At 48.8% G+C, this 9,994-nt stretch overlaps 1 protein-coding gene across 4 annotated transcripts in view; it reads left to right on the top strand.

Moving 5' to 3' along the window:
* Positions 1-9,793, top strand: part of ANKRD11 (ankyrin repeat domain 11) — a 147,638-nt gene extending 137,845 nt beyond the window's left edge. For all 4 annotated transcript variants that reach the window (XM_088136252.1, XM_088136254.1, XM_088136250.1 and 1 more), the window contains 4 exons: positions 120-218; positions 319-462; positions 1,426-1,518; positions 5,756-9,793. In XM_088136252.1, coding sequence (XP_087992378.1) covers positions 120-218; positions 319-462; positions 1,426-1,518; positions 5,756-5,941 — 522 coding nt within the window. In that variant the 3' untranslated portion in view covers positions 5,942-9,793. The remainder of the gene's footprint in view (positions 1-119; positions 219-318; positions 463-1,425; positions 1,519-5,755) is intronic.
* The last annotated feature ends 201 nt before the right edge of the window (positions 9,794-9,994 follow it).

Genomic DNA, 9,994 nt, shown 5'->3' with positions numbered 1-9,994 from the left:
AGGAGCACAGGCGTGTCTGGCTGGGCCTGCCCCAGGCACAGATCCGTCATCCCCTGGACCTGGCGAACCCTGGACAGACCACCGCCTGGTGACCATTCCCAGCTTTCTGTGCCTTTCAGATTGCCCCGCCCCCATCATTGGCTGAGCCCCTGAAGGAGCTGTTCAAACAGCAGGAAGCGGTCCGTGGCAAGCTGCGACTCCAGCACAGCATTGAGCGGGTAACTGCAACTGCTTGGGGTTCAGAGCCGGCCTGGTGGGGTGGGGTGGGGTGGGGTGGGTGTCCCTTGGTCCCCGGTAACACTTTCCTCCTTTCTCCAGGAGAAGCTGATTGTGTCCTGTGAACAGGAGATTTTGAGAGTTCATTGTCGGGCAGCAAGGACGATAGCAAATCAAGCCGTACCCTTCAGTGCCTGCACCATGCTTCTGGACTCGGAGGTGTACAACATGCCTCTAGAAAACCAGGTCTGGCTCTGCCTACTAGGATTCTTTTCTTTTGGGGTGTCTGCAGGGGGATGATGAGGCGTGAGGCAGAGAAGATGTTTTTGTCACTGCAGCGATGCCTACTTTTCCACTCGTGCGCTGGCCATGTGCCAGCAGACTCTGCACTCTTCTTATGGCTTTGGGAGAATGGATGAGATTTCCAAAGGAATGCTAGGGGTGAGTGGGGGAAACAACTGCTGCATAGTTGGGTGACAGCTCTCGGGGACTGGCACCAAATTCCCCTTCGGCCGTTCTTCACAGCACCTTTGTTAATCATGTTGCTTCAGATTTCTTTCAGAAGAAAATACATCCTGCAGAGCTTCTGAACTGTGCAGAGCAAGCCTCTGTCCCTCAGACTGCAGGTGTCCCCCCCTGTGCTCGCAGCTCAGTACAGCTTTGTGCAAGTAAAGGCTAGAGATTTGGGGATGAGTCAGATGGAGCCTTGCTTTGCGGCAAGAGGAAAGGTACAAGTGGCTGCAGCTGCACAGAACAATGAGACCAGCACCTCCTGCTGGCCGCTAGCTTTGAAGCTGCTCTCCCTGCTGGCTATAAAGCTGTCATTTCGGTGGGAAGCTGAGTGGTGCATTGCAGGCATCAGTCCCCATGCACAAAGCAGGGTAGGGGGAATTTATAGCTATCCATCATATTGATCCTTTGCCTCTGATTTAGCACACAATGAGAGATTGAGCATTATTTTCTACCACAGAGAAGATGCTGGGGTTGGGGGCTGCACTCAGGAAGGCTAGGAGAGCACCTCTCTTGCAAAGGGTCCTCGGAGTAGGATGCTCACGCCCCAGACCTAATGCATAGGGTTGATGGAAATAACAAGCACCTATTTGAAACTCTTCTGCAGGAAAGACTGTGTGTATGTGTGTATAGAGAGAGAGAGGGGAATAACTTCTTAGCCTTTCTGTCTCCCGCTTACCTTCGTCCTTTATCTCTCAGGGAGATGAAAACAAATCTGTCAGAGATCGTTTCAATGCTCGCCAGTTCATCTCATGGTTGCAGGACGTGGACGACAAATATGACCGGATGAAGGTGAGCAGTGAAGCCAGGAGGGTCCTGCAGGGTTAGGCAAGTGGCGTCAGTGGCAGCCCAGGCGGAGTCTTAGGCGTGTGCTACGATCGGGAGGGAAAGGGCTGGGTGCACGTGCTGCTCCCTCAGATCTGTTCTTATCCACCCCGTAGCGCTGGTGAGACTCTACTTGCCTCCCCTCCCCTCCTCTTTAAAATATCTCCATCATTCAGCTGGGTGCCTGATTCTTAGAAGAGATTCCTCTGGCCCACCAGTTTCTGTGATTGTGATGTTTTTAACTGACAATCTCTGAAAATCATGATTCTCCAGAAGAGCCCGTGCTTGGGATCTTTGTATCTGGCTTCTAACATGGATGACTTTTTACTGTGCACCAGTAAAATTTGATAACAGTTCAGAGGAGATTCCATTAAAACATGGCGTAGGTTCGTGACGATCCATGGTTTTATTGGCCACGACTCCCCCACCTTCCATAATTATTTTATAGTTGCACTGATAGCACTTACTTTCCAGCACTCTGTATATGTTTGCAACCCCAAAACACTGGGAAACCTGCTTGCATATTCCATCAGGTATCTCCAAATAAAGATGCTCAGTGTCTTTGATTCAGAAGCAAACTGGTCTGACGTCTATGGAATTGGGACTGTTGCAGCCACACTAACCATCTTGCCCTGCAAAAAACCTTTCTGTGTAGGCAAAAAGGGTGCATTATTGGAGGGGGAGGGAGGTGGTCTATGCTTGGGTTTATCCTTTCTCCAAAGATGTTCCTCATTCAGGAGGTAAATGTTTTAAACCTTATTGCTTCTGTTGTGAAAGGGTGACAGCGGGAATATTTAGCCTTAAAAACTGTTAATTGAGCCATTCTTGCAATAAAATATATTCCTTCAGGTTTGCTTTGTGGGGGGGGAGGGGTGATATTTGGAAATGGGGCTGTCACTTTCATTCTGCCCCTCTTCGGTGTTTTTCTTCTGAAAATTATTTCCATGCAGAGAATCGGGCAGGGTGGCGGCTTCAAAAAGTGCATTGGTCACTGTGAGGTGCCTGGAGGGGACTGAGAACTCACTACCCCTCTTTACTGTTGAAGAGTACCACTTACCTCAGGCTCTGAACCCCCGCCCCGCCCCAGCTCTGTGGCTCGCTCCCCTTCCGTCTCCTTGCCTCCCATGCCATGCCATGGAGGAACCAGCTCTTCTGGCTCTTGGGAACAGTTCATCTTCTTTGGCCACATCTGTGGCCCTCCCCTCTGGCAGCGAGATGCCTTTATGCGCTTTTCTGCCAGTTGCTCCACGCAGGCAGGCCCATTACAGGCCGCACATGCTCTGACTTGATGTTTTTCCATCCTGTAAATCGCTCTTCTTAAAATAGAAAGAAAGAAAGAAAGAAAGAAAGAAAGAAAGAAAGAAAGAAAGAAAGAAAGAAAGAAAGAAAAAAAGAAAAAGAAAAAGAAAAAGAAAAAGAAAAAGAAAAAGAAAAAGAAAGAAAGAAAGAAACTAGGTGGCAGGTTACTGAGAACATTTACAGTTCTGATAATGGAATGTTTACAGAGCTCTCCATTTCGTTGGAACGAACCAGTTGTTCCCATCCCAGGATTGCCCAATTTCCTTGTATATCTAGAGTTTGGAAGAAACCTTTATTAGCAATGCAACATTCGTTCGTTCGTTCGTTCATTTTAAAAAACTAACATGGCCACTTATTCATGAAAATCCTAGGTGGCTCACAGCAACATTCAGTAAAAACAATATAAATATAAATCCACAGAACCCCACAAAAGACACCATCATTCCTATCCCAGCCCCACCTACTCTACATTTGCTGGAGTCACTTCCATCCTAGCCCGGTGTTTGGGAGAAGAACCACGTCTTCACCGTCCTCTGGAAGGCTTAAGAGGCTGGGGCCCCTCCAAATCTCCGTGGGGAGGCTGCTCCAAGAGGCCAGGGCAGCCACAGAGAAGGTGTCCCTCCAAGGCCTTGTGAGATGGCAATATTTAAGGGACAGAACCTGGAAAACACCTACACTCTTTGGCTTGGTGAGATAGGCAGATGCCCTCAGAGAGGCAGTCCTGCAAGTGACCTGACCCCATGCCATACCGGGCTTTAAAGGTGATGACTTGCACCTTGAATTGCACCTGGGAAGGAACTGGAAGCAAAGCAGCTCACACCACAGAGGTGTAACATGGGCAGATTGCAGAGCACCCAGAACAGCACACACCACTGCATGCTGACCAGTTGAAGCTTCCAGGTGGTCTTCAAGGTCAGCCTAGTATATTGCAGTGATCCAACTGAAAGGTGACTAAGGTGTACAGGAATGGGTGCAATTGGTGCACAAGATGAATTTGTGCAAAGTCACCACCAGCTGCAAGTTCAGGAGGACTTCCAAATTGTGCATCAACTCTATCCAGGGGAAGGCCACCCTGTCAAGTGTCAAACATGACAATACATTGGACTCTGGGGGCCAAAGCAGCTCCATGTTGCCAGGGTTTAGTCATAGCCAATTCCTCTCCATCCAGGCTTTCACAGATGAGATCCTCACCACACCTCCCCCCCCCCACACACACACACAGGCATTAACCACCCCTTGGACCCAACCATACGCAATCTCCCGGGTGGCCTTAACCGACCAGGAGGGGCATGGGTCTAGAATACAGGTGGCAGAACTCACAGCGACAAGGACCCTGTCCAATAACTCAGTTAAGATGTGCCTTGGGCATCTCCATAAAACCCGCCCAGCCAGAGTCTGACTCAGAGTGAAGCCAAGTGACTTTGCCCAACAGATGCCTGGAATAGTCCTTGCAGCAGCCCTGCAGAGGCTCCCCCCATCCTTCCTTACACGGAAGGAATTTGGTCACCCAAAACAGGACCACTGGCCGGCTATCTGTGGACACAGTAAGACCAGAGAACTAAGCCTGCTTCACTGCTCTTATCGCCATGAGGTAGCTCTTAGTACAGGTTCTCACCTGTGCTTGGCCAGCCTTGCTCTTCATCTTCCTCCAGCAGCACTCTAGGCATCTCTTGCATCGTTTCATCTCCCAGAGTTGCTCCATCAACCAGGGAGCTCTCTGGGATCCACGAGCACAATCTGGTCCAAGGCCCTCACCACATGCTCATTCCAAACTGCAACCAAGACCTCAGCCAGACCTTTTCAGTCACTTATAACCTAATTTCCTTGTATTCTGCCACTATACTGATTGGGTCTTTTAAATTTCTTTCCTTTCATCAGAGCTAAAACCTTGCAAAGCTATTAACCTGGTTTTAAAAGCAGAATGAAAACTCCGTGTAGTTCATCCTTTTAAAAGACTTCATTCTTTTTGAAGAAGCCCTTTGTTGCCTCAGCAGGCCTCTTTCCTCCTTCCAGCCCATCCGTCAGGGGAAAAACAACATGTCTAAGTTCACATATGCACTTAATTAAAAGCAAATTTAAAAGGGTGTGTGTGTCTTTGTAAATCAACATTTATTTGAAACTGGCCTAAGTGGTGAGATGTTGCTACCCCTTAGTGTTTCTTAGATTTGAGTTCTTGAACGAAATGTGGGATATAAATCCATTAATGTCTGTCCATCTGTCTGTCTACCTCTCTCCATACATTCTCCCCAAGGTGAGCAGGTACTCAGGGACAGTGACCTGAGAGGATGGAACTATGATGATGGTGTTATTTTTATGACTATCTGCTTTTCTCTGAAAATAAAAGTTGAAGAAGCTCAGTCGAATAAGAAACAAGAGCAAAAATTCAGTTTAAAAACTAACAAAAATTAAAAATGATAAGACCCAAGGATGTGTTATTTCTGAAAGTCCTTTAAATCGCAGAGCACTATCTTCTCTTGAACTGCCCTCCCAACAGGAAATCCTTCTAATCTTTAGACTAAACATTTTGAACCTATTGGTTCAGGCATCCACTGATAAAATGGATAACATTTTTGCTCCTCATCTGCATGACACACGAACTCTTAATTAATCTTTCTCAAGCTAGCAACCTCCAGCTCATTCAAGATGTAGCCATCTCCAGTGGATGTCTAAGAACAAAAAGAGGAGAAGCTTCATGGATCAGCTGGAAGAGGGCATCCCGTTTCAGCTTTCCCCATACCTGCTCACTGACTCCCCGAGGGAGGGAGGGAGGGAGAGCACGGCCCTCTGAATTTAAAAAGGGGGGGGGAGTTTCTAAGCAACCTAGGCCTAACAAGGCAGCCCCAGGCCCGGTGTGCATGCCTTCCTCCTCTTGTGCTCATGTCCCTTCCTCTCTTTTCTGATCCAGACGTGCCTGTTGATGCGCCAGCAACATGAAGCCGCAGCCTTGAATGCAGTGCAGCGAATGGAGTGGCAGCTGAAAGTGCAGGAACTGGATCCTGCTGGGCACAAATCGCTCTGCGTGAACGAGGTGCCCTCGTTCTACGTGCCAATGGTGGACGTGAACGATGACTTTGTGCTCTTGCCGGCATGACAGTACCACGCCTGGAGACTTTCTAACTGCAAACTGGCATGGGTGGGTGCCCACCCCCTAACTCCCCTCTCCAGGATGGGTGTAGGTGTTCACACACGCGCGCACACACACAAACACATACACAACTGCTTGCTGATGAATCCCTAGTCCGACGAGGAGGAAGCAGAACATCAGTGACAAAATGATATGTGGCACTTTCTTCACGTAGCCTCCATGCGCACCAGACCGCAGGAGCAGGGAAAGGAGAGGCACCGCTCCTTCCACGCCGTGCTCTGCAGCAGAAGACGGCCTGCACCCGGCAGCATGTTCAGGACTAGAGGAGGGGAGAAAGACTCGACGGGTGCCAGGAGATTCCTGGGACGCACACTCTTGTGGCGGGGCTGCAGTAGCTGCTGAGACATGAGGCCGCCGCAGCGTTTGGTGCACTCACAATTTCCGCAGTCTCGAGCGCTTTGATTCTTCCACTTGCCTGTGGGTGGATCTTCCCTCCGAGACCCTGCAGGGCTAAACTGTGGGGGGGGGGCTGGCAGGGAGGTGGGCGGGGGAAGAGACAGGGCAGTACTTTAGTTTCTTGTTGCAACCAGGCTACACATCAGGAAGGCACCAAGCTGCACCCTGGAGGTGGTGCGGAGAGTCACACCACTGGACCGGAAATGTGGGGCATCTTTCAAGCAACCAAAACCTGGGGAGGCACCTGACCACGGAGAACAGAGAAGTAAGTGGCGCAGAGCGAGGACTGTGCAATTCTGTTTTTAAGTGGAGTAAAATCCATGTGGTTTATATATATATATATATAAATATATATATATAAATATATATTTTTCCTTTAATCTTGGGCATTTTGTTTCTCTTTCTGAGACCATAACTTGAAAAAAAGAAAAAGATAAAACACTACAAGAGCCAATACTCATATAAAAAGAAATTGTATCCCTTAAAAGCTGTACAGTTTTATATACATTAACAATGTACTTTTTGCTGCCTTCTAGATAATTTATTTTGCAACACATTACTGCACAGTTGTAAATAACTTATGTACTGTAACATCACTTTCAGTCATGTGTAAAGAAATAAATTAATTAATTAAAATGATCTTTGTACGTATAGTTCACCCAAGGCAGCACTCCCCCCCTTCTGCCTGGTGCTTCTCACTCGGCCCGACCCATGGGCCAGACGGGGTCCTCCTGCCTGCGCAGTGGGGCTAGCGATCCATCCCCCAGGCAGGCCGTGTGCTCACGTTTGCACGCCACCCCTTTTCCTTTCCTTCCTCCCTTGTCAGGGTTAAATTGAGCCATGCCCTGGGCCTTCTCTGCGCAAGGCTTGACATCTCACAACCGACTGACTTTGGAAGCACTTCATGCTCCACTTTGGGGCCTGAGGAACCGGGCGGCTGCTCTTTGCACATGTGGGCAGAAAAAGACCTTCCATGGGAAGGTCTAGACTGAACAAGGCCCCAGTGGACCAAGAGGATGGGGATGGAAGAGGGGCCGCAGCGGCGGCCGTTTTTGAAGCCCAAGCTGCTCGCTGTAGAGAGTGTCTGCAAGACAGCAAGGAGAGCCACTGGTCCAACTTTTCTCAGGTTCCAAGTTGTGGATTATCTAGTAGAATTTTGTAACCGGGAAGTTCAGAACAGAGTTGGACTGGATTAGTCATCCCCTTAAGAGGCTCTCTGGTTGTGAACAGGGAGCACGGCTTGCTGTTGAGAGTGTGATGGGGCAAGAATGTTCCTGAGACAAGCAAGGAGGTAACTGGGTGGAAAAGGAGCATCCTGTTTTCCAAAGCTTTTGCCAGTGGTACTTTTCTGGTTATGTACGCTAGGAATGTTCAGTTCTGTGATTGCTTTCTGACGTAACCCTCGCAGAAATCTCTTGCAAGTGGCTGCTTCCAGACCTGAACATGTGGATTGACAGCCCTGAGTCTTGGGGAGCTGGTAGCTAGGAAAGAATGGAGAAAACACCCTCCCAGAGAGACTTGATGCAGAAGTAAATTTATGAAGGCAAATGTGGACCTGTCACTCTGCAGCTTACGGAGAGATTTATTCCTGAATCTGCACCATTTTGGCAACATGCATATAGAATTCAGAATGTATGACTGGCACAGTTGCATTTTTGTGCTAGCAAAGAGGATCTTCACTGCCCCACAGTTCAGATTATGCGCTGTTGTACATAAGGTAAAAGTAGTGAGATTATGGCGGGGGCAGAGTCTGAGTGAGCGTAGCAAGGAAAACATTGGGGCTCCTGCCTGCCCCGGAAGGATTTGACTCAGATCTCTGTTCCTCTTCCTGAAGGATAGCATTCTTTGAGAGGCCTTGCTGTTTTGCATCTCCTGTGACTGGAGGAGGCTCGTTGCTTGGGCAGAGAGTGATGCCAGGTCATTGCCCACCTCCCAAACTTTGAACCAACAGAAGCCCTTCTCTAAGGCAGACTGGTAGAAGTCCTGCATTGTGGGGAGCTGGCAACACCCAGCCTTTGCCATGAGACCCAGGACACTGGCAGACGATGCATCTCTCTTACAAGCCATTTCTCCAGGGCCTGATCAGCCAGTCCACCTCTTAAAGGCTGGCCCGCCAGGAGGGAGGGTCCTGCTTTCAATTCCGTTCCATGCCAGCTGCTCCACTGGTACATCTCTCCTGTCTGGCATGGATTGCTAGCTGGCATGTTTGTGCCTATAAAGCGCCACCAAATGCACGTGGGGGTGGGGGTGGGGAGAACAGATAACAAGCCATTGGTTCCTAGTGTCCAGTGCCAGGAAAAGTTTCTTTTGGAATGCAGTGCAGAGAGGAAAACCTTCTCTGCCTAAAGATGTGTAGGATTTTTAATAGACAGAGCCTTTATGGAATAGGGCTTCTGTGTGGGAGGTGGTAGGGCGTGGCTTCCACTTCCATCCTCTTCTATGAACATGGATGGAGCCAACATCTGGTTGAAAATGTGGTTCTTCCACTTTGGTTAACCAGGGAAGTGTAAACGCTTGCTCCCCACTGGCATGGCACTTTTGAGTGGGGCTGGCAGCACTTAAAGCTGCTTGTCTTGGCCACCTCCAGCTCTCTTCTTGTGGCTGATCAACTCCAAGGCCATGTCCAAGGCCAGCTGCCCAGAGCAGCTTCTGAGGGAACCTGCACACGCAGGAGGATTTCCCTGGAAGTGTTTGAGCCCCAGTCCTCTAGAAGCCTTTTTACTGCAGGGAATGCATCTTACCATGCGGGGGGGGGGGGCGGCACAGGGCGATTGAAAAGCTTTCCATCAATAATCGGGAAAGTTGCGGTCTAGCTGTTTCGCCCAACTCAGCGCCTCTACCCGCGTTTCACCTTTTAAGCCACAGAGGGATCCGGCTGTCTTTTCCTTTCCTTCTTGATAGTAATGGAATTCCCCACCCCACCCCACCCCACCCCACCCCCGTACATTGAAGCCTAAGTCACGGCAGGCACATAGCCCTGTGTGATACCGTGCATTCTGTTGATTTGGACACCAGTGTAAATATCCCTTCTTGTTAAATTGCTCCTACAAGACAATTGTATATATACATGTAAATAAGTCTCACAGGTCAATTCACACCCTTTTATTTGTACTAGTGCAACTTGCATAGAATGTGGAGTTAAAACAGCAGCAGGGTGCATTGTTTGTAATGTAATCATGTATTTTTTTATTTTTTATTTTTTACCAATGTAGTTTGTGTACATATAGTTTGTCAGTGCTGGTGCTGCCGAGGCCACCATAAAACTGCCCTTCAGCTGTACAACTTCCTGCAGAAAGAGGCAAAGTAAATACAGGTGTTATTTTCTACAGTTGCATGTACAGAGAGAAGTGCAGAGATGCTGTTGTCCCTCAAGAGATAATGTTCATAAATAAATTTTTTTTAAAAAAAAGCCAGTGTGTCCCGTGGGCTTTTTGGTTTTCTCTGCCTCTCAAAGGGTTTCCGAACAGGCTCTCCTCCTCCGTCTTGTTCGTGCAGCTGGGGCTTGTACATTCCCAAGGAAAGTTCCCCTCCACAGGCATTTCAGTTTCAGAGAGGAAACTGAAGGAGCAAAGGCAGACATACCTCAGGTAAGATTTGAACCCA

Source organism: Python bivittatus, unplaced genomic scaffold, assembly GCF_059951505.1.
Source record: "Python bivittatus isolate LINGU-HERP-01145 unplaced genomic scaffold, Pbiv_v1 ctg000190_np1212, whole genome shotgun sequence".
Lineage (NCBI taxonomy): Eukaryota > Metazoa > Chordata > Lepidosauria > Squamata > Pythonidae > Python > Python bivittatus.
Note: the sequence above shows the minus strand (reverse complement) of the source record. Positions and strands in the feature narration are given on the sequence as shown.